Source organism: Gopherus evgoodei, chromosome 16 (genome assembly GCF_007399415.2).
Source record: "Gopherus evgoodei ecotype Sinaloan lineage chromosome 16, rGopEvg1_v1.p, whole genome shotgun sequence".
Lineage (NCBI taxonomy): Eukaryota > Metazoa > Chordata > Testudines > Testudinidae > Gopherus > Gopherus evgoodei.
In genome coordinates, this window is record NC_044337.1 from 5722676 (window position 1) to 5746093 (window position 23418).

General features: G+C 51.6%; 1 protein-coding gene across 1 annotated transcript in view; it reads left to right on the forward strand.

Moving 5' to 3' along the window:
* Window positions 1-23418, forward strand: part of NPDC1 (neural proliferation, differentiation and control 1) — a 121273-nt gene that overhangs the window by 94896 nt on the left and 2959 nt on the right. The window contains exons 3-8 of the mRNA XM_030535922.1: window positions 15012-15107; window positions 16373-16549; window positions 17038-17104; window positions 18635-18719; window positions 19001-19080; window positions 19374-19470. Coding sequence (XP_030391782.1) covers window positions 15012-15107; window positions 16373-16549; window positions 17038-17104; window positions 18635-18719; window positions 19001-19080; window positions 19374-19470 — 602 coding nt within the window. The remainder of the gene's footprint in view (window positions 1-15011; window positions 15108-16372; window positions 16550-17037; window positions 17105-18634; window positions 18720-19000; window positions 19081-19373; window positions 19471-23418) is intronic.

Sequence of the window (23418 nt, forward strand, 5' to 3'; positions counted from 1 at the left end):
TTGGCGCTGTCAGCTCCCTGCCTTGCAAGTTCTAAGGACTGGAACATACACATTACCAACCTGCAATCAATTTAAACGTTTTGAGCCCTTCCCCCACCCCTCTCTTATTCACTAAATGCAAATTATGCACTCCTAAATAGCCTTCAGACCACATAAGTAGCTGCTCCAACACGGACTCTCCCCCCCCTCCCCCCCCGCCGTGTGGCTTCTCTACTCAAAAGCAAACAGCTGTGAACATTCCAAAGCAATTCCCCTGCCTGCCTCCGCTCCAGCAAACAGCAGCTGTGTTTGTTTTTCAGATAAGCAGCTCTGGGGAGCCCGGACGGAGTTCAGCCACTCTTCCGGTTTGTTGTGAGCAGGCATTCTGGGATACCTCCTAATACCCTGGAGGCCAATAACAGTGCTTTTGGTGGCCACACTTGCGGAGCAGCGCTGCATCACCAGCGCTGCAATCGTTATACCCCAAGCAGACCAGGTGTACAGCCAGCACTGCAGCCAGGGAGTTGCAGCGCTAGATGTGCCTTGCAGGTGTGGACAGCTACTAAGTTGCAGCACTGTAAACCCACCACCAGCGCTGCAACTCTCCTGTGTAGCCATGGCCTAAGGTAGGGCTTAGAGCTGCTTTTTCACTCAGCAGAATCTGTGCAATGTTAACCCACTGCGTACACATGCAGGGTAATCTCTGTTGTGATTTATGGCTGCCTCCTGAAAATTTGTCGAGTTTTAAATGCTGCTTAAACTCCTGTTTCAACTTCAGGGTTCATTTGTTTAAATCAATGCCAAGAAAGCAGAGCAGCTGGGGTAAAACTGTTTTAGGGTCAGTGGGGCAAAACAGCATGAGTGTGATTCCTGTAATGTGAATGCAGCTCCGTGTGTGATGCTATAGGCTGAAGTACCCATTTAAAGTCCTGGTCTGCCTTTAGAGTTTGTCTAGACACAGAAGTTGCACTGGTTTATCATAAGTCTGCTTAAAAACTGATCTAGTTAAAAAGCTGCGAACTCCTGTGTGGATGAACTTATATTGATTTAAAACTTGGTTATATTGGTGTAGCTTGTGCCTGTAAACTTACTGGTGCAAGTTAAACGGCTGCAGAGCAGGTTTAGGCTGTAGGAATGTCCACCCCCAAAGTGGCACCCGTTTAATTAAATCAGTTGACAGAACACAGTGCAGGTTTGTGTGTAGCACAGGCCCCAGACATTGGCATGGTTTATATTAATATAACTAAACAGATTGCTCAAGTCCACCCTTCTGTGCATGCATCAGGTCCACATAGCACCGCACTATCCCAGTAGCTCACAGTCTACTGCTGTCCTTCTCCACCCATCAATATGTGCAGAAGTAACCCCTGTAATGGCTGCTGTCAGCCATTGCAACTTAGCCTGCGGTCATGTAGATTTCTCCAAGCAGAGCAGGCCTGGTCATCAGCTTCAGTGGAGCTACGCCAATTTGTATTGGCTGAGGCTCAGCCCAGGTGTGTGTAGCAGGCGAGATCCTTACTAGACACACAGCTGCTCATTCTGCAGGCCACGCAGCCCTGCTGATTACATAACTTCCTGCCTGTTGGCTTCATGCCATCGAATCGCCTGCTCAGCGAGGCTAGAGGTGTGCCAGACAGGTGATTTTGCTAGTAGCCCGTGGAGTGGGACCTTCACTGCTCTATCCACTGCTGCATTGGTGGATGCTGTTTGTCTCCTTTGCTGACATTGCTAAAACCCCAGACAGGGACGTGGGTGTTTCCAAAGATTGCAGTGAAAATGGTGCTGGCTGTAGCATAACTCTGGGCACACTGACTGGTCCTTCTGCCTGAACTTCCCAGCTCAGAGGGCTCTTGGGTTGGCCGGATATCTGGCCCGTGGGCTCTCCCAATAAGTCTGTGTCTAAGAGAGAGACAGAAGCAGACCTTACAAAGAGCAACTTTTCTGCGGCCTATGCCAAGGCACCAGAGCACAGGGCAGCCCTTTCACACTCAGCGTGTTTAGCTTGGCAGGATGCTCTGAGAACATATTCCTCAAGCAAGTCTCCCCCCGGGCTGGCACAACGAGAAGCAGTTTCTTAAGTGCTCACTTCCAGGAGTCTGGCATGGAAGAATCTATTACATGCAGCCCTGCTGATGGACCTCAGTCAGTAGCGCCCCCTGCTGTTCTGGTCTTGAGCCTCTCTGAGCGCAGACTGATGATTGAATTGCACTAGTGCTTTTTAGCAATGTTTCCAAAGGAGAAAGGGGTCATTGCGCCCCCCTTCCCGCCCCAACTCAGTCACTTAACAGCATAACCAGAGCCTGCCTTTCTAAAGCTGTATGTGGGCAAAACCGAGGCCCATAATTCCCTACCGGCCCCTCTCCCCAGTGCCAGCAATGGAGATAGCCACAGTGTAGACAGGATGCAGATACTTTATGATCATGCTGTTGAATCTTGTATAGAGCATGTATAGACCCCATAGGTTTAAACCCCCCTGCAGCCTCTCCCCCTCTGGTGGCTTGTTACAGGTGTGACTGATGCCAGTAGAGATGCAGGGTTGTGGTTCCCACCTACGCTGTCCCACTGAGCTGCCTTAGCCAGGCTGGCGAAGGGCAATGGGAGATGCCTTCACAGTAAGAACGGCCCTCTGTGACTGGTGTGGCCTCTGTACAGGGTAGGCAGGCTGCGAACTCCAGCTGTGCCTGCTCAGCCAGAACATTGCTTTGTGGCCACTAGAGGGAGGAAGGTGCACGCCCCAAAACCAGGCTCTGCAGAGCATGTGGTGCGGTGCCAGGGATGGCAGAAGGCAGAGCTATTCAGGTTGCCTCCTGCTGCTGTGCTTTGTTGGGTCGGTTAGCTCCTCAGTAACAGCTCTCCAGCAGGGCACACCAGGCCCCCTTCCGCTTTCATTGCTCTCTGACAGCGGCTGGCTTTCCTCCTCTAAGCCCAATGGTGAGAGCATTTGCGTCCCCCAAGGGGGGCTGCAAATCCAATTTAGATGTGGGTGCTTTTGTGCTAATTTGATTCATGTTACTTAGCCTCCCTATTGCTTGCCTACAGGAGAAAGTTGCACTGGTTTAACTCAAGGTGTGAATGTAAAATTTAGTTAGTTAAACTGGTGCAATGGGCTCTGTAGATGCTCTTACTTCAGTTTAAGCCAGGTTTATTGTGGTCTAACTTAAAGTGATTAGGAACAGGTTTAAGGTAAGCTAAAATTACCCACTCGTAAACCAAAATGTTGACGCAGGAGTCTGCACCAGTTTAACCAAAATTGGTTTTAAAATGGATTTAGGTTAAACTGATGCAACTTGTATATGTAGACATGGGCTTAGTTCCCACTTTGTAGGGGAAACGGGTTTACTTTCAAGGGGTGTAGAAGTCTTGGAGAACATGCTGCTGGCAAGGATGGATACCGTGTGTGTGTGTGTGTGTGTACACACCAACCTAGAGAATAAATTTCTGGCCTCCATTTTCATGGGGCAAAATCTGTTTGTCCTTTCCCCCACGGTCCTATCCAGCAGCCCCAGAGGTGTCCAGGATGTTTCCCCTGGGAGGCTGAGCTGTTTGGTTAGCCTGGCTGCAGCACAGCTCTTTGGAGCAATGAACAGGGTGGTGTACGCGATGCACTTCAGAGCAGTCACTTTGCAGCCGTCTGAGAGAGAAGCAGATGTGCCCTCGTGGAATCTAAAAAGTTTCCCTCTCTGGCTTAGTGCACTTGTCAACTGCTCCCACCCCTCCACAAAACGGAGACCGAGTCGCTCACCTGGATTATAGGGCTTGCAGGGCTGAATACACCTTTGCTCACTGGTTGCCATCAGCTGAACCTGAGTCGGGCTGATGGAGGTTGTTGGCCACTTAAGGTGACCAGATGTCCCAATTTTATAGGGACAGTCCCAGTTTTGGGGTCTTTTTCTTATATAGGCTCCTATTACCCCCCAACCCTTGTCCCGATTTTTCACACTTGCTGTCTGGTCGCCCTATGTCCATTGGTCAGAGAGGCCTGGTGTTCTGGGCCGGGCATGCACTGCTTTCCTTAGTGGAGTCTGCAGGAGAAACGGGAAGGTTCTGATGCACGGTGGCTGGCCTCCCTAGGTAATTTATGGAGCTGTGGTTAAAAATAGCCCCTCTTCCCAGCTGCTCTGAGGACTCAGCTGTGCTGGGGCCTGGTCTACACTTAACTTCTCTCGATATAGCTACGTTGGTCGGGGATGTGACACTTTTCCCCAACAGAACTTGATCTGTGTAAGCCCTAGTGCGATCTGCTCTTACACTGCATAAAAGCACTTTCGCTGGTGTAGCTTATGTCTCTTGGGGAACTGCTTTAAACTGTGGTGGCAGAAACACTTCTTTGCTGGTATAAACTGCTTCTGCGCAAAGAGGGTTTGCTGATCTAACTAGGCTGGTGTAGCTGTGCCAGCAAATCTTTTCTAGTGTAGACAAGGCTGGGACTTCAATAGCGTAAGCTAATGAGGTAGGAAGGTCACAGGTGTTTATTCATTGTTTGACCTGAGGGCTAACCCTGGCCAGGTACAAACATTTAGGACCCATCTACAGCAGAGTCCCTTTGTTTTCAAGGAACCAAACACTGGGCTGGATCCTCAGCTGGTATAAGTGGCATCGTTCTGTGGACTTCTGCATCCAGTTTAGATAAGCCAGCGTGAGTTAGTGTGTGGCCAAAGCTGCAGCTCCTGAGCAGGACCAAAGCTACTGAGGCAGTTCAGTGGGAAGGAAATAGAGATGGGCCTCTCTGGCTCCTGTATCTATGGAGGGACAGGATGAGCGTGTAGGGGCTGTGAAGATGGAATTGCATTGCCCTAACTTCACCTTCTGTCTGCGGGTTGGGGAGGTAGCAGTGCTGTGACAGGACAGGTGGCCCTGGAGGCTGGAAGTGTCTGCTTAGACTGCTGCTAATGGAGAAGAGAGGGGGAAATGAGAGAGCACACACACACACACACACACACACACACACACACACACACACACACACACACACACACACACACACACACACACACACACACACACACACACACACACACACACACACACACACACACACACACAGCTGTACTCCTGCTGGGATGTTCAGGAGCTGCTGCAGATATGAGAGGGTTACCCAGAGTCCAAGGCTGACTGACTTCAGCCACTCATGGGCTCCCAGTGTAGCCTTTTCAGAAATGTGTCACCCTTCTGCAGTATGGAATCTCCTGTCCTAAGGAGAAGCCGGGCTGCGTCCCAGCAGGCTTCGTGCAGCTCAGTGTGTGCGTTGGCACTTGGCGTGCTGGGCAGCGCTCCTGGAAGTGATACTCCATGTTGTTTAACCTGCTGAACTGGGCTCGCTGCCCCAAGGGAGGAGGAATAGAGGGGAAGGAGCCACAACCCTGGCCTTAGCCCTCACAGCGGGCTCCTTTCACTCTGTAAAGAATTAACACAGCCCATCACCTGGTAGGCAAGTAGAGAGCAGCACAAGCCTCTGCTCTTATAATTTGATCCTATTATGCCAAAGTCTTGCCAGGGTGAAGTTACTAATACTTGGATCTTATGGACTTTGTCATCCAAGACTCCCCAGTGCTGTGTAGTGATGAGTTAATTATCATTAGCCATATTTTACAGATGGGGAAACTGAGGCACAGAGCCAGTGATGAGATGCCAAAGATGAGATTTCACCCAGAAATCCTGACTCTTGTCCCATGCTCTTGCCACCTGTTAAACCAAGCTAACCCCCAATGTGTTAGCAGGTCAGGCTGAATTCACTAATGACTGGGAGTGTGCTTATCAGCGTGGGTAGACACAAACATGCTAGCTCCGCTCAAACTAGTGCACTAAAAATAGCAGTGTGGCTACAGCAACTTGGGCTAGCTGCCCAAATACATACCCAAGGGGGTGAGCAGGTTTGGACTGGGGCGGCTAGGCCGTGCTGCTGCAGCCACACTGCTATCCTAGCACGCTAGCCTGTCTGCCTCTGCTGGGAAGCACCCTCCAGCTGTACTGTGCATGGGATGTAAATGAATATTTAAATCATGGGTCCTGTGCCTGGTACGAAGCTGAGTGCACAGTCAGCACGTAGGTTTTGAGGCACTGTCCATGCTGTTGTTGTTGTAAACAGAGTTTGGGAACTGTATTTAAACCGTTTCAGTGGTGGTCCTGCCACAGCGGTTGTAACATGGCTTGGCAAACTGGTGAGAACCTGGGCACCCATGTTCAACTTGTTTTGAAAACTCCTTCTAGCCTAGGACAGAACATGGCTTGGTTTTAGCAATACCAAGGGCTCGTCTACGCTAAACTGGTTCTGCAGGTAAAGCTGTGCTGGTATAACTGTACCGACAGAGCCCCTAGTGTAGACACAGCATACGCTGACAGAAGGAGTTTTTCTCTTGGGGGTGTAACATTGCCTAGGGATGAAATTAGTTATGCTGCTAGAAGGGGTGTGTGTGTGTGAGAGAGAGAGAGAGAGACAGACAGACACCCCAGACTGACACAGCTACAATACAAAACTTTGTAGTGTGGACCTCCTAGCTACACACGCTTGTAGCTGGAATGTAAACACCCTTCCCTAAAGGAACACAGCCAGAGGAAATCTGGCCCACAATTCAGTTTTAGCAAAACTAAAGGTTCATGAAACCTAGACCCCATATATTTTTTCATGCTTATTTAAAAATTCCAATGGAAAAAGAGTGTCTTTAACAAACCTTCCCCTGCAGCATGTGAGGGACCCAAATCTTGTCTCCCTTTTGCTAGTGCAAAGGAACCTGGAAATGAAACTGCCTAGAAATACCATGGAACTGACTGGCCTGTTTTTATTGGCAAGCCTGACAGAGAAGCAACAAGTGAACAGCATCCCTAGTGAAACGCTAACTAGAATTTAAAAACCTCACTTTCAGTATCCTACCTCCATGACACAATCCCCATTGACTGCAAAGGCAGCAGGCCCATGGTTAGCACACACTGTTCTTTTTGCGGATACAGGCTAACACGGCTGCTACTCTGAAACCTGTTTTGAAAGACGCCCTGTAGGATTGCACTGCTGTTGAGAAATGCTTATAGTGTTTCCTGATGTATATGCACCCAGAACGTCATCTTGATATGGAGCTGGAAATCATCAAGCCCTGTTTACCATAAGCAATTCAGCCTTTGCCAGCTGCACCACTGCTGGAGAAAAAGTGCTAAGTATGCTAGAGGCAGTCCTATTCACCACAGCAGTAACTCTAGCTTTGCCTTTAGCAGTTCCTGGCATGTGAGAGTACGTTTAAGCTCTGATCCTGGAAAAGCCTTAAAGTTTTGTTGTATTTAAAAGAAGCTCTGTCCTTTTCCAGAGCTGATCCTGTGGTTCTGCACCCTGATCTGGTTGTTTACTCGCCCGCATTGATTTATGTATGTGCATGTCAAATCCATCCCTTTTGAAATATAAATCTCTACAGTAATATCTGCACAACATGGTAAGGTGAAGTTGTGGAATATGCCCTGTTTCAACAGATCTGGACATATAAGAGTGCCCTTCTGGACTGAAAGGGAAACGTTTTAATAAACGCAATGCAAAATGGATCCTTTTGGATTATAGTCACTTTAAAAATCCACATTAGAAAAGTCATGAATCATAGAAGCTGAATGCAGGAGCTGATTTCCTTCCAGGCATTTGGATTTCATATTCTCTGCTTTTAGCAAGTTTCATGCTTAAATGTGAAACTGTGTCCTAGATCCTTAATTCATTATAGCAGCGTTCTCATTAGGTACTGGCCGGTGTGAATGCTAGAGTCTTACCAGCCAAATAGCACATGCTGTTTTCCAAAGAACTACAGAGATGACAATCAATATAATTATTCTTGTGTTGATAGAATCCAGTGTGAAACCGAGAAATGATTTATTTCATGCTTTCTATCAACTCTAAACCTAACATAAGGGTTAGGCGTCTCGCTGCTCTACCAATATCTTTCTCTGATATGATCTAAATAAATAGAATACAGGATGGATGATATGATACCATATTTTTTAGAGAGAGAGCTCCAGTTACACTCTCTTTCTGTGTATACTAGAAAAATTGCACCAGATTAACCAATAGTTTTTTAAAATCCATTTAAACTTGTACAAACTCCTAACACCTAAGCCCTTAAATGTTAAAACTCTTATTTAAATCTGTCTACTTTGGGGAAGCTTTCTGGAGATCAGACTAAATTATATGAATCAAGAATCACAATAAAATCTGTTGGCGAAGCAACAGATGCAAAATGGATTGATGTAAGCAAGAGTAACCCGGTTTAAGCACATGTTCTATAAAGGTTTGCACGGCTTTAACTAAATCAGTTTTGAAATGTTTGTGACTCTTAATGTCTCTTGTTTTAAATCACACTGAAGTCTCTGATCAGCTGGACTGTGGCATAAATAGCATTGTTGAGTCACCGGGATTAGGTTTTGGGGGTGGGGATGGGGTTCTATTGTACAAGAACACAGGGAGGGAATTGATGTTTATTTCCAAACATTCAAAGTGACAACAAATTCCAAAGGGGCCTGTAATTGCTATAACCTTGAATTATCCAGATGCTGAGCCCGCCTCTGTCCCATTTCCCCTTTTGTGTGTTTTGATTCATCCTCCAAGGCTCCCCACTGAGGACAGCCCTGGCTGAATGAAGCAATTGAGAGGTAGAAAAAAAGAGAGGGAGCATTTAAAATCTTCTGGCTTTGAAGTTGAGTTTAATCCTGTTAAAAGCCTAGTGCTTGAATAGCAGGCTCTGATATGCGTCTGGCAAGCTCTCCCTGAAGTCAAAAGCAGTGTAACAAATGCCAGGATTTCTCTGTGTATGTGTACGTGTGAGAGAGAGAGAGAGAGAGACACGCACAGACTAGTGAAAGCAGCCTTTGCACAATGCATCAAAAATGAGCACTTCCAGGCATGAATTTCACATCATGGGGTTTGGCCAGGCCCGATATATTGCAGCAGCAGCTCCCAGTTGTGTAACTGAGTGACTTGCGTGTGCAGTGTCGGAATGCCTTGTTTTTAAAGCTCCAAGGATGATGCTTTGCTGTAAATGTATCTGCCCGTTAATATGCTCCCTATTTAAGGTGCACGTTGCAGTTGTACCTAGAGACAACCTAACTCGATCAGAACTGCCGGGGCAGAATGGTGCCACCTCTGGACCTCCCAAACGGGAGCTGTGTCCATAAGGAATGAGGCAGGGCTTGCTCCCAAGGGATGATGGGGCAAAGAGTGAATGGAGAATTGCCCTATGAATGGGCCTGATCTTTCAGAACATTCTGTGCATTAAAAATCAATGGGAGGTGCCCGAGTTTGGCCTCTGGGTGAGTTGTGGCAGGCTGCACAGTGTGCCAGGCTTGCCGCCAAGAGCTGGGCTGGGTTAGTGCCATCAGCCCCCAGTCACACCTATACTGGGCTGTAACCCACACTTCCCTTCTGCCCAGAGGAGCAGTCTGGGGCAGGAGGGAGTTGTGCTCCAGCAGCCTATGGCTCACCTGTAAGGGTGTCCCCCAAGGCAGCACCATCCTTCCCCCAGGCCCTGGGCTCCTGGAGGATACGTGGGACACACAGATAACTGGGCATATAGACTGGCCCCTTCCCAGCTGGCCAATGCTCTTTGCACTGACATGCAGTGTTGGAGCCAGCCTCTGTGAGGCTACTCTGGAGGGATCCCTTTTGTCCAAGAGGGGCTGGCATTAAGGTGATGTGCACCCGATGCAAACCTGAGCCGCGTTGTCTTAGCGCAAGCGACTCTCCTCCCAATCCTTGCACGAACTCCCCCCTCCCTGCATCGTGTCATGGTCTGCAAGCCTCTGGGCAGGACCACTCTGTGCCCTCCCTTCACTAAAAGATGCTAAGGACCCCGGTCCTTCCCATTGGAAGCAGGTAGAGCTCTCCTGTCTCCTAGACAGCTCTGTTGGAGTTTGGCGGCAGATCATGTGCAGACAGGGCCGGCACTTCCATTTAGGCGGCCTAGGCAATTGCCTAGGGCACCAGGATTATTGAGGGATGGCATTTTGCCGGGGGGGGGGGCTGCAGGCGGCTCCGGTGGACCTCCCACAGGCACGGCTGCGACAGCTCCACCGGAGCCGCGGACCAGTGGACCCTCTCCGCAGGCACAACTGCGGCAGGTCCACCGGAGCTGCGGGACCAGCGCGTGGCGCAGCGAAATGGCCGTGCGCCTAGGGCGCTAAAAACACTAGCGCCAGTCCTGTGTGCAGACACATAACAACATAGTTGTTAATAATCCACTAATTGAGACACTTAGAGACCTGGCTGGCTGCTACATGTTCAGTTGTTGTATGCAGTTCAAGGTAATGGGTCCAGCCGGTTTAGGGCCGGGCTCCCTGACACCCCCCGTGCTCTGTGTGACCCCTGCAGGGGCACCTGGGGTAGAGGGGCTCGTGGTAAGGTGACCAGATAGCAAGTGTGAAAAATCAGGACAAGAGATTGGGGGTAATAGGATCCTATATAGGAAAAAGCCCCAAATACCAGGACTGTCCCTATAAAATCAGGACATCTGGTCACCCTACTCGTGGGGCAGTAGAGAAGGAAGATCTTTCTGAAAGATCTTTCGGGCTGCATTGCCCTTTTGCCCCGTTAATGCCTGGGTTTGCTGACTTCTCAGATATGCTGTAGCTCCCCACTCCCTGCTTAGGGGGAGGGTAGTTTGAGGGCTGGGCATTGAGGGGTGGGCAGTGTTGGGAAGATCTGGGGCTTCAAACCCGGCTGTATTCGAATGGCTATAAGATGCTTGGAGCCATGGACAGACACTTAAAAACAAAGCCCATCGGTGGACCCTTCAGTCGCTCTGCGTCTTTGGCAGCACTGAAGGGCCCCCCACCGCTGAAATGCCACCAAGGACCCGGACTGCCGCAGGGCCCAGGGCAAATGGCCCCACTTCGGTCCCCGCCCCGCAGCCAACCCTGCCTTTGTCTGATTCTGGTTTGTATTGGCTGGGAGGGGCAGGGCAGTCCAGGGATGAGACAAGTCAGGAAGCAACGTGCTCTATGGCAGATGGGGATCAGGGCTGCGCTGCTGCCTCGGGGACCACCCTGCCCGCGTGAGTGAGAGCAGCGCCGGTCGCCACTAAGCATGGGGCACTGGCCGGGCAGGGGAGCACAGTACAGGCGGCCACGGTGCTGAGCCGGAGTTGGGGCTAGTGACGTAGGATGTGGCATAGGCCCACGCAGCAGTGAGAGTCCTTGCCCCAGCTCCCCACCCCCAGATGGAGAAGGGTCGAGAGGGTGCTCCCTGCGTGGGGTGGGGGGCAAACAGGCCCTGCCTGGGGGGCTTCCTGTCGCGGCAGCCGTCTTTGGAGCCTGTGGCACTGGCTCATTAGCATGTGTGCAGGGGGCTGGGGGCTCACAGCTGGGCTTCCCACTCGCCACTGTGTTTGCTCCTGTGAGAGGGGCCGGTGGGAGCAGATAACTCAGCCAGGCCCTGCCTCACGTGAGCTGCTGGCCCTCAGTCACCAAGGGAGAGCCTCCTGGCTCTGCAGCATGTTGGGCCTGACATCCTCCTGCAGCAGGGCAGTGAGAAACACACACACACACACACACACCTGGGGCCTGCCGTCGTGCCCAGGAGCACGGTGCTGTTCGCGGCTCTGCAGCTGCCTTTGTACCACACGCCTTGACGCTGCTCTGAGTTCAAAGTGTGGCGGTGGGGAGCCCTGAGCAGAGCCTTTGTTCACACCCTGCCTGGGACTGTGCTGGCAGCAGTGGCTGCTGGCTTCAGGGGTTCCTACTGACTAGTGGCATCATTAAGGCAAATCTCTCCTCCCAAGGGGCAGGAGATGGGTGCTGTGTCTAGCTCAGTCAGTGGCAAACTCTGGTTTGTGACTCACTGCATCCTCCGGCTCCAGGTGCTAATGGCAATGCCAGCGAGATCCTCCCAAGGTGAACGTGGTCAGGGCCAGCAGGGGACGGTGGCCCGTAGCCCATACTTTTGGGGTCTTCATGTCATCTTGCACCCATGATTGGACAGACCCATCTCTTTTCCCCTGCTGGCCCCAGAGAACACAGGAGTTCATGATCCTTCCTCCCCTGCTTGGATACTGCCCTGACCACGGGGCCGAGGAAGAGATCAGGGGGCCTGGGGAAGAGCAGGGGGCCTGAGGTCTTTGGTGGTGGGGGGCCCCCACTGCCAAATTGCCGCCAAAGACCCCGTACTGTGGCAGGGGGGTCCTTCCGCCCCAGGACCCACCGCTGTGGGTCTAAGGGGCACTTCGATGGTGAGTCCCAGAGTGGAAGGACCCCCCGCTGCCGAATTGCCACAGAAGATACTCCGGGGGCCTGGGCAACACGAGAGTTTTCTGGGATCCCCGAAGGACCCCGCTCCAGGACCCCGCTCTAGGGCCCCCAAAAAACTCTCATGGGGGGGCCCCTGTGGGGCCTGGGGAAAATTGTCCCACTTGCCTCCCCCCCCCAGGCGGCCCTGCATGAACGTACATGATCTGATGTGAGGGAGCAGGAGGGCTGGGGGAACCTGGGAGGGGCCATGCGCGTGCTGCTGATCCTGAGGCATGGGGGCTGGCAGGACAAGATTGCTGCCCTTTCTCCTCACTTCTTCTGAGTTTCTCTCCCTCTCCCTCATCTGTCATCACTTCCCCTTATGTCCCTAATTAACCACAGAGCAGGGACAGATCATCTTCCCTGTGCAGTGCCAGGGCCGTCCCGGGCATCGCATGAGCGATAGCCAAACACTGCGTAGCTGGGCAATGTGTGGCCCGCGGCAGCCTGTCCATTCCAGCCCCACTGGTCAGTGTCACTCTGCTGAGCGCATCAGAGGCCTGGTCAGGCCATGAACTCAGGTTATTGACTTGAGAAACACTATTGTGGTGCCCGTTTCAGGGAAGGGCCTGTTCATGGTGTTCCCAAGAGGCACTGCTGCTCCCCAGACTTTCATCACTTTCCTTTCCTCCCTCGGCCGGCTCTGTTTCACAACATCCTCCCTTTCTGCGTAATTTCTATCTGCCTCTCGTTCACCTCAATGCCCAGTGGTCTGTGTGGGTTTCATTTATAGGACAGAGGGTATTTCTTGCAGGGCTGCGGAGCCATGGGAGTGTTTTTGTAAATAGAATGGAGGGAGGGCAAATGGAGTATTGTCCCAACTGGAGAGTAGGACTCCTGGGTTCTTTTTCCAGTGCTGCCACTGACTTGCTCCTTCGCCAGGCTGTGTCCTCAGCCCCCCATTTCACACATATGGGAGTTATGCCAAGCCTGGGGTGCTGAGAAGGTGGATGTTTGTGAAGCTCTTTACAGAGGGACAACCTATCCTAAATGCCCGGTTACTGAGGGACAATCTGCTCTCATTGCTATATTTGCTTTCCACAAACTATTCTTAGTATAACTTTTTGCAAGTGATGTATCGGAATATTTGGATGCTAGTATTTAAACTGGATCAGTGCATTTCTTAACCTTCATTTGAGATATTGCAGGTTATGTACTATATGAATGTTATGGCTTTTCAAACCAAGCTTTGGACTTTTGGATAATTCAAGCATTATACCCAGATGTATAGAAACTCTTTTTTAGACTTGTGTATTGGACAATTTTAACATTAGCTTTAATAAAACATTTAAATGAGTTCAATGGCTGATACACACTTGTGGGCAAGGTCTGTCCCTTTTAGGGTTCTGGATTTATTCTGATGAGATTTATCTGGGACTAGCTGCTATGATCGCAATGTGAGAAACCTGTACAGAAGGCTGTCTTGGCTGTGACATCCTTTCTGCTCGCCACCACCTTCTAATTCCATCGTAGCAGTGAAATATTTCCAGCCCGTCAGTGGGATTTTCTGAGTTCTGCTTAACATCTCTTTCAAGTGGGGTGGGGGGAGATGATACCCACAGCCCCTCAACTTTTATCTGTGTTTCTGGGGGGGAGCTCAGGGTCTGAATTACAGAACTGGGAGAGAGACACCTGACATTTGCCAGTGCTGCTTGTATAGGGTGCCAGTGTACTGCTGCTGCAGAGACACTTGCTAGGGAGGCAGGTCGGTGCTGTTTCTTCTCAAGAGTTCTCACCGGCCAACGGGCCTATCCTGCAGTCTTAACATGAGACTTGTTGACTACACTCACCTACAGGCTGCAGGATTTAGCACAGTGATTCTCAAACTTTTTGTATTGGCGATTCCTTTCACACCGCAAGCCTCTGAGTGTGACCCCCCCCCGCCTTTAACAATTAAAAATACATTTTGTATATTTAACACTATTTTAAATGCTAAATTTATAACCCTATTGTTTAAACTGAATTTACCTTTTCTCATTGCTTTTAAATTAAGACTAAAACATTGTTATCGAATTATTATCATTACAAGCGGAAAAGTTACTTTTAAAAATTGTTACTGTTTAATACTGGGAGGGCATGAAAATTTTTTATCAAGATCCATTTTCACAGGAGGTTTAGTGCCCCATTGCCACCCTTACTTCTACGCTGCAGCTGGCGGCAGCATTGCCTTCAGAGCTTGGCAGCCGGAGAGCAGTGGCTACTGGCTGGGTGCCCAGCTCTGAAGGCAGAATTGCAGAAGTAAGGGTGGCAATGCCATACCATGCCATCCTTACTTTGCATAGTGTTTGGCCTTTGCGCTGGGATGAGTAGGCACAGGGGCTAAGGCAGATTTTGAGGTGGCTATAACCCCTGTAAGCACCCCACAGCGCCACACCTGCCTGTGTGTCTGGCTGTTACATTATAAATTACCTTTTTTTGAAGTAAATACACTACATTGTGATGGAAAGGTGTGTGTCATTTTCCAAAACACTAGATTTCAACTATGTATTTTACTGCAGTTGCTCTGTTTTGTGCATGTACTCGTGATCCCCACATAACCTCAGGACCCCCAGTTTCAGAATCCCTGCCCTCTATTAACAGTGTGTGTTTCAGACCTGCCTACAGACCTGCCTACAGAGGAAACCGCTCCTTCAGGAGCTCCAAGCTGTCACTTGCTGTCCAGCCGCAGAGCTGGATCCTTGCCCTGTATAAAGCACGCGTTGCTGTGCGCAGCTGACCATTCCTGCGGGAGCCGTAAGCCCCCGATGCTCCATAGCAGTAAACCATTACGGTAGTTTTCTCTCTTTCCTCAGGGAGAACTTCTGTTCCCAACCTAGAGGAAGAAATCGACTTCTTAGCTGACGTGCTGGCCAGGCAGGATGCCACTCGCCTCCATCTGCTCCAGGATGGTGAGTCCAGAAGTCGCCCACCTGCTCGCCTTAGCCTGTTCTCCCAGCCGCTTTCATGCAGTTGCGCTGCTTTCTGCGTTCAGTGACTCTGAGGCCAGTGGTCCCAATGTTCAGACAAGACCCCTGTGATCAACAACTCAGACTCTCCTCTCAGAGGCTGAAAACCATGGACAGTAAATAAACACGAGCCCTCTGAAATGCCCTGATTATTAAGTGTTCCGTTTTACTGTCCCTGCTGCCAGTTTAAGAGAGTGGTACTTAAGTTCTTGGCCTAAATTACTAGGTTTCCAGGGAAATGTTTCTGGCATTTCCTAGCTGGCTGAGCTGGGGAGAGAGCAGGCCATGGAGTTTTCATTACTCCGTAAACACCATATTATAGGGCTCCTGAATTCAGCAGGAGCAGAACCAAGAGCCTGGAGAACACATGCACTCCCTCATTTGGAAACAAACTCGAGACTCCCATCCTCTAGGCATGTCACAGCAGTGTGGGCTAGTGGTTAGAGCAGGAGTCTGGGGTCTGTTCCTGGCTCGACCACAACTCTCTGTGACCTTGAGGAACTCCCTTAACCTCTCTGTGCCTCAGTTTCTCAATTTGTAAAAGAGGGACGACCTCTCCCAGGAGATTCTGGATGAAAGATGCTCTAGAAGTGCTGTGTGTTTGATGACTGGGGGAAAGGGAGATGCTTTTGGGGAGAGATGTTCCCTACCTTGGAAATTTTGTCTTCTCTCTCTCCCTTTTCCATCCCATGAGCTGGGATTTCTTGAGAGATTTTGTAGCCTCATTTCCTAATATAAGAGGCACCCACACTGCTGATGCCAGGGCAATAAAGTTGCCTTTTATGGCTGTATTTTATAATGGGGGGCACAAGTGCTCCAACAGAGGAGAGCGGCTGCTGACTTTGCGTTAATTCCACAAGTGATTCGCCCGATCCTGTGGTTGTAGCACAGGACCCGATCCTGTGGTCGTAGCACAAGACCCATTGGCCGCAGTGGAAGTTAAGCTCACTGCGGGGCTACAGGATCTAGCCCCTCTATTAGCAAGGGGTACGTTGCAGGCTTTACGGACCACATGTTCTGGGGTTCTGTATTGCATCCCTGTGAATAGCAAGATGGTGCATCCTGGTCGGCGCTAACTCATTAAATATCAATGGGAGTAGCGATGGTTTTCATCTCTTTGTCCATATTGCCGCTGCCTGCCCCAGAGCTGGGTGTTGGCAGGTCACGCTGCGTCTGCTGATGCTGGTGGTCTCTGCTTTCTTGCACAGCCACCCTGGCCCCGTCAGGGAAGCATCGTGAAGCCTCTGGGGTGAGAGGAGAGTCCTCCAAGAGGAACAGAGCGAGCCACAGGGCTGTGACATCTTATCCCACCGCTATCACCAAGACAGTGAAGAGTTCTCCAGTGGAGGTGTTCCATATCACTTCAAATGACCTCCTGATACTCGGTAGGTGCAAGCTTCCCTTTGGAGTTCAGCGCTAGGGATGGGCCCGATCCAGGCTGTGCGGGGGTGCGGGAGCTGGTTTAGCAACTCAGGGCTTGCCGCTGTGTCTGTGATGGGTCTTGAGGCAGTTTGGCTCCGAAGAGGCGCTTTGCAGCTCAGGCTGGCCCCTCCTGGAAGTTCATTGTGTTTCCCAGTGGGGAGAGATGGAATTCAGTTTGCTTTTGAGACCGACAACACTTGCGTCTGTGGAGTCACCAGGTTTACTATCGTACGTACCTGGTACAATAACAATCAGTGAAGCTGTGTGTGAACGATAGTGCCCAGTGGGGTAGGCGTTACAGGACTTGGAGGGGTTAGTTATTGAAAGGGCAGGGAGGGAGCCCCCACCAGCAAACCATCACAGCCCATAACCACCCCCTCTGTCCATTTTGGGCTATCTTGGTCAGTAGCAGCCAGGTGATGAGCTCTGCGCTGTATTCCTTCCTCTGCAGGGATGATCGTGGTGTTCTCTGTTGCTGGCATCGTTGCTTTAATTGTGGCTGCGATCTGCTGGTGCAGGTAAGCCAGCAGGGACCTCCTCCAGCAAATGGCTGGGCTTCCGCCTGGCGCCCTACTGAATTTGTGCCTGGACTTCTGTGCAATTGAGAGGGGATTGGGGAAGGATTTAAAAAATAGAGAAATTGCTCTCCTTGGGCTAGGGACTTCAGACTGAGCCTTCGCCTGGCACAGTGCAAAATGCATCTCCATCTGCACCCACAGGAGGCAAGCGGGGGATGAAGCACATAAAGAAGAAAGGGTGGGCCCAGAGTCCTGACAGATACTTAATAGCAATCGTTGTGCAAGGCGCAGTGGTGATGGACGCTCTAGAGTCAGGCTGGATGGGTGGGAAGAGTTCTAGGGCAGAGAGGTGCCGCATACTTGGATAGACTGTCACTTGTGACCGCCAATTAATAGATCCTAGGAGACAGTGTCAGAAGGAGCCTGTCTATCTGTGATTACTTATCGGGGACACTTAAAAACCCCAGGCATGGAGAAGGGCCCTGTTATGGTCAGCGCTGTACACACAGCCCCTATTCCAGTGAGCTTACCAGATACGTAAGGATTCAGGGTAACCACCTGAAACCAGGACGACTCCTGCCCTGCTTTCTGTGAGCAGATCACACACCACAAGTGCTGGGTGATCGCTAGAGCAGTGTTCAACGGCTTGGTGCTGCAATGAATGGAGTTAACTCATAAGAATGTGGGCACTGCTAGAGTGGATTCACCCAGTGTCCTGTCTTTGATAGTGGCCAGCACCAGATACTTCAGGGGAAGGAGCAAGAGAAACCATGTAGTTGCACATGTGGAATAATGTGTCCCTCATGAAGATTCCCTCCTGTTCCCCAGCACTCGGAGAGATTAGCTTACTATCTAGAGCATGAGATTTAATATTCCTTCCAACACCCGTTAGCGTGAGCAATGAGAATTCTGGGTGTTCTTGTTATCCGTATAAACCTTCAATCCCTAAGTTCTTGGCCTCCTCACAGCCTGTGACTGTGAGTTCCACAAACTAATTCCACAGTCAGGAAACGGTTTCCTTTGATCAGTTCTGAATTTCCTGCTCTGTTTCATTGAACGTCCCTTATTCTTGTGCTGTGGGACAGGCTGAACAGAAGCTCCCAATCAGCCTTCTCTACACTATTCATTACACCCTTGTGGCCCTGACCCATGCTTGGCTCTCTGCTCAGCTCTGGAGAACAGGCAGGCCATTGAAAGGTACAAGACTGCTTCTCTCCAGACCTGTGAGTGGGAGGATTGTGTTTCAGTGCTTCCTGCCTGGTCGGAGCCAGCAAGCAGATAGATGCTCAGATGGTTTTTAGCAGAGTATTTTTAGGTACCTGTCCTGGTGGGTGAACCCAAACCCATAGGTTTGTTATGGAATTGCAGGTAGGAATTTTCATTGCTGCAGCGCCAAGCCATGGTAGTTTGATTTTGAGGGGGGAATGGTTGAAAAGGGAATTTAAGAAAGCTAAGAAGGTGGATAGGTTTAATTTTGGGTCCTGTCCCTTAAATCATTCCTGCTTAACCACTGTCTTGTCCCCTCTGTAGGCTGCAGAAGGAAATCAGACTAGCTCAGAAAACCGACTACCCAGCTCAGAAGCTGCCTGGCCCCCTGCCATATGACAAGATCTCGGTAAGCTGCTCCAGACCTTCCCTCAGACCCGTTGGCAGCATGGTTATTTTTAACATTTGAGGTTGTACTTTGAGCAAACCCTGCATGAATTCCGGAGAGGCTAGTGAAGTGTAAAGGGGGAGGCAGGGTGCCGTAGAGGTATTTTAAAAGAAGTCAGCTATAGTTCTGTTAAAACCTCTCTCTCACCCTGGGCTCCGGTCTGTGTCGGAGGCTCTGTGGACGATGGAGAGCAAGCCGCTCTCTGGAGACCTGTGTTCACAGCTCCTGTTTTTCTTTTGAAGCCTGGGGATCAGAAGCTGGCTCAGAGTGCCCAGATGTATCACTACCAACACCAAAAGCAGCAGATGCTTTCCATGGAAAAGTAAGTGACTCCTTCCCACTCTCAGCCCTGCCAGCTGCCGACCGTTAACAGGGGCCACCTGAGTCTAGAGCCGGGATCAGGAGCTCTCGGAAGACATCCCAGTGCAGTTCAGGAGATGCCGGGGCGGGCAGAGAGGGTGCTGATAGGATGGTGCTGGGAATCCCCATTTGCTTCAACCTAGCTGGAGGGAGGGTCTGCTTTGCTAGACAGTGCTGGGATTGCGCTGTTGCAGCTGGAGAGTAAATTTCCCCTCTGGATTTCACTTCCATCTCTATGTGCCTCTCTTTTTTCAGGCATAAAGAGGAGCCCAAACTGCCTGACTCGGCATCCTCTGACGAGGAGAACGAAGACGGTGATTTCACGGTGTACGAGTGCCCAGGGCTGGCTCCTGTAAGTTGACAGTGTGTGCACTTCCTCTGCCCCTTTCCGTGGGGGCCTCTCAATGCTTCCTTGCAGCCATCATGCCTCAGAGCCTGCGAGCTGCCTTGGGAGCCACTCAAGCTGGCGCTGCCTGGCCTTGCTGGGCCTTCGGCACTGGGCAGACGGGGAGGAGGAATGGGATTCCTGCTCTCAGGCAGTTTCAAAACCCTTTCCCTTACAAAGAACAGTCAACTGGTTCTTTGTAATGAGACCTTTTTAAAATGGCCCTCGTGCAAAATCTCCTCCTTGAGATTCCCATCGTACCTCTCTCCTCCTGACGTCCCCCAACACAGGAGGGGATTCAGCCTAAGCTGAAGGAGGCCCCCCAAGAAGCTCCCAATGATCCTGTTCAGGATCCAGACCCTGCTGCTTAGTAGAGCTGGCTGGCTGCTTTGACGAAACCCAACTGTGTGGCGGGGGTATCACTTTAGTTGAAACCTTCAGTTGGAAATTAGCAAAAAGCTTTACTAAGATTGAAACGTTCCATTCCAACTTATATATGAATGATCTTGTAACGATGCATATTTGCTGACCATTTATAATCAGTAGAAAATGATCAAGTTAAAACTGAGGGCTCGTCTACATGGGAAATGCTGCATCGCAGACACTCGCTGCAGGGACCCAGAGGGATTCTCCCATCAGGGTAGTTAATCCAAGGTTGTTAACAACCCTAGGAGGTGGCCACTAGGTTGGTGGAAGAATTCTTCACTAGGGGCCACTAGGTTGGCTTAACCGTCACTCAGGAGTGTGGTGGGGAAGAATTCTCCTACTGCCTCTGAGAGGTGGATTAACTACAGCAGCCAGGTCAACGGGACCTACCCACGTCTCTGCTAGGAGTTGGGACAGTATAACTATGGCAGCCAGGTAAACGGGACCTAGTCGTGTCTCTGTTAGGGATTGGAACAGCGTAGCTGTGGCAGCCAGGTCAACGGGACCAAGCCGCATCTCTGCTAGGGATTGGAACAGCGTAGCTGTGGCAGCCAGGTCAACGGGACCAAGCCGCGTCTCTGCTGGGGGTTGGGACAGTATAACTGTGGCAGCCAGGTAAACAAGACCTAGCCGTGTCTCTGTTAGGGATTGGAACAGCGTAGCTGTGGCAGCCAGGTAAACGGGACCTAGCCGTGTCTCTGTTAGGGATTGGAACAGCGTAGCTGTGGCAGCCAGGTCAACGGGACCAGGCCGCGTCTCTGCTAGAGGTTGGGACAGCATAGCTGCGGCAGTGGCGTATGATTTTTCACACCCTGGAGCACCGTAGCTATGTTGACCTGTTTTTAAGTGTAGACCAGGCCTCAGCCTGTGGGCAGAGACCCAGTAACTGGCTGTGCCTGGTCACGGCTTGTTCTGACTCTCCCCCCACTGAGGGCAGGAATGGAGTGGGGCGCGTCCCATCTGTCAGCTAACCAGGCAAGGGGCCGGCTGGGTAATATTGATTAGATCAGGCAAGGAAACCAGGTTTGCTCCCTCCCAGGAGGTGCTGACCAGTGTAACCCCCCAGGTGGGGTTTTCTGGCTGATGTGCTTTCAGGGAGCCTCAGCTGCAACCCCCCAGATTCTTTTCCTGGGCTTGGCGACAGCGGCCCCTCTCGCCAGTGGCAGCGCCTACCCGCCTTGGTACAAGCTCCAGTGCAAAAAACACAATAACTCGGAAAGAGAGCATTAGTGCAGCCTTTCACATGGTAATCGCTGTCCCTGCCAGACCATCAGGGCTTAGATTAAGGGTCATCATTACAACTTTACAGCCCATTAAAGGGCGCACACTGGCAGTCTGAGGAATAACAGCTGGTTCCTGTCAGATTTTTCAGCTCCTGGTCCCTGCAGAGCTGCACACGCTGGCTCATGGGCTGGTTGTGTAAAGCTGGCCGACAGCAGCGTCCCCCAAAGTGGGGGCCTCAGTGGGGCTGTGTTTCCTTTCCCCTCCTTCCCTGCTGAGAGGCATGGGCATGGCCTTCAGATTTGTCCATTGGAGAGATTCCCAGCTGCGTGCTCTCTCTCACCCCTCCTCCCCACCAATCATCTTATTGGGCAGCTCCATCCCCAGCTGGCCACTTATATCTCCTGGGTAACTTGGCCAAAGCCCACATTCAAAAGTCCTGTGATCAGCACAGCCCAGGTAGGTCAGCCTGTCCCCTCAGCACAGGGAGGGTGGGCAGAGGTCAAGGGTACCGGAGCCTATACCATCTACACCTCCTCCTACCCCTCCTCACAAAGCCAGGGTGGGACCCAATCACCGGGAAGTGCCATAATCTGCTCCTACAATGCTGCATTCAGAATGGAAATGTGACAGCTCTTGGAGCGGCCGTGTGGGCCAGTGGATAGAGCACAGGATGGGAACACCCAGGTCCCAATCCCAGCTATGTCACTTCCCTCATCTACACTGCAAAAAACCCAACCCCGCAGCAGTGCGTCGCAAAGCCCGGGGTGCAGGCTCTGGGGCTCAGGTTATGTCTACACTACAGCGGAACAGGTCTGGTGCTGCAGCTGTGCTGCTGGGGCACCTCGATATAGATGCTTCCTACGTAGCTGGAAGGAGGTTTCCGTTATGTAGGAAATCCGTCCCTCCACAAGGCGGCAGCCAGGTCAATGGAAGAAATCTTCTGTCAACCTAATCACGTCTATGCCAGGGGTTAGGTTGACCTAACTACGAAACTGAGGGTTCTCTGGGTCTCTCAGTGTAGACCAGGCCTCTAGTCAGTCTACACTGCAGACTTCTGCTGGCATAATGACGTCTGTAAGGGGTGTGAGGAGCTGTGATCCCAGATCAATGCACCTCTGTGAGCAGAAGTCCCTCGTGTAGACGCAACAGCGATGGCAAAATGACACGTTGACTGGTGTAGCTTGTTTCGCTCTATTTTACTGGTATAAAGCACAGTGTTACCAGTCGAGCTGTGTCAATGCTAGGAGGGCTTTGGTCGTATAGTATAGAGGCACAGGGATCCCGGTAAAGCACTGCTAGTGGAGACACAGTCTAAGGCATGGCCTGCACTTCCATTTTAGGTTGACGTAGCTACGGTGCTCAGGGTTGTGACATCCCAGAGCATTGCAGCTATGGTGGCCTAGCCCCTGGTGTAAATGGAGCTCGGTCAATGGAAGAATGTTTGCAGTTGGCTGCATCTACACTACCAGGCAGGACTGTCTCTCACTGCGTATCGGTGCAGCACCTGGCACAACGAGGCCTCGATCTTAATCAGGGCAGGACTGTCTCTCACTGTGTGTCTGTGCAGCGCCTGGCACAACAGGGCCCTGATCTTGACCGGAGCCTCTAGGCCAGGGGTGGGCAAACTTTTTGGGCTGAGGGCCATATCTGGTTGAGGAAAGCATAGGCAGGGCCTTAAATGTAGGGGTGGGGCAAGGGGTCGGGGTGTGGGTTGTATGAAGGGGTTCAGGGAAGGGGTTTGGGGTGCGGAGTGCAGGAGCGGGCTCAGGGCAGGGGGTTGGGGTGCGGAGTGCAGCAGGGAGCTCAGGGCAGGGGGTTGGAGTGCAGGAGGGGTGCGGGGTGTACAAGGGGGCTCAGGGCAGGGAGTTGGGGTGCAGGAGGGGTGTGAGATGCAGGCAGGGGCCTTAGGTCAGGGAGTTGGGGGCGGGGTGCAGGAGGAGTTGGGGCTCCAGCCCGACACTGCTTACCTCAAGCAGCTCCAGGGTGGCAGCGGCACAGCGGGGCCAGGGCAGGAAGAGCTGCGGCCCCTGGGGATGTGGGGGGGGCTCCACGTGCGCTGCCCTTGTTGCGCCTCCGGGTACCTCCCCCAAAGCTCCCATTGGCCGCGTGTCTCCGTTCCCGGCCAATGGGAGCTGCACTCAGGGGCAGCGCATGGAGCCCTCTGCCCCCCTGCCCCGGGGGCCGCAGGGACATGGTGGCGGCAGCGCCGCGGGCCAGATCCAACGCCCTGAGGGGCCAGATCCGGCCCGCGGGCCGTAGTTTGCC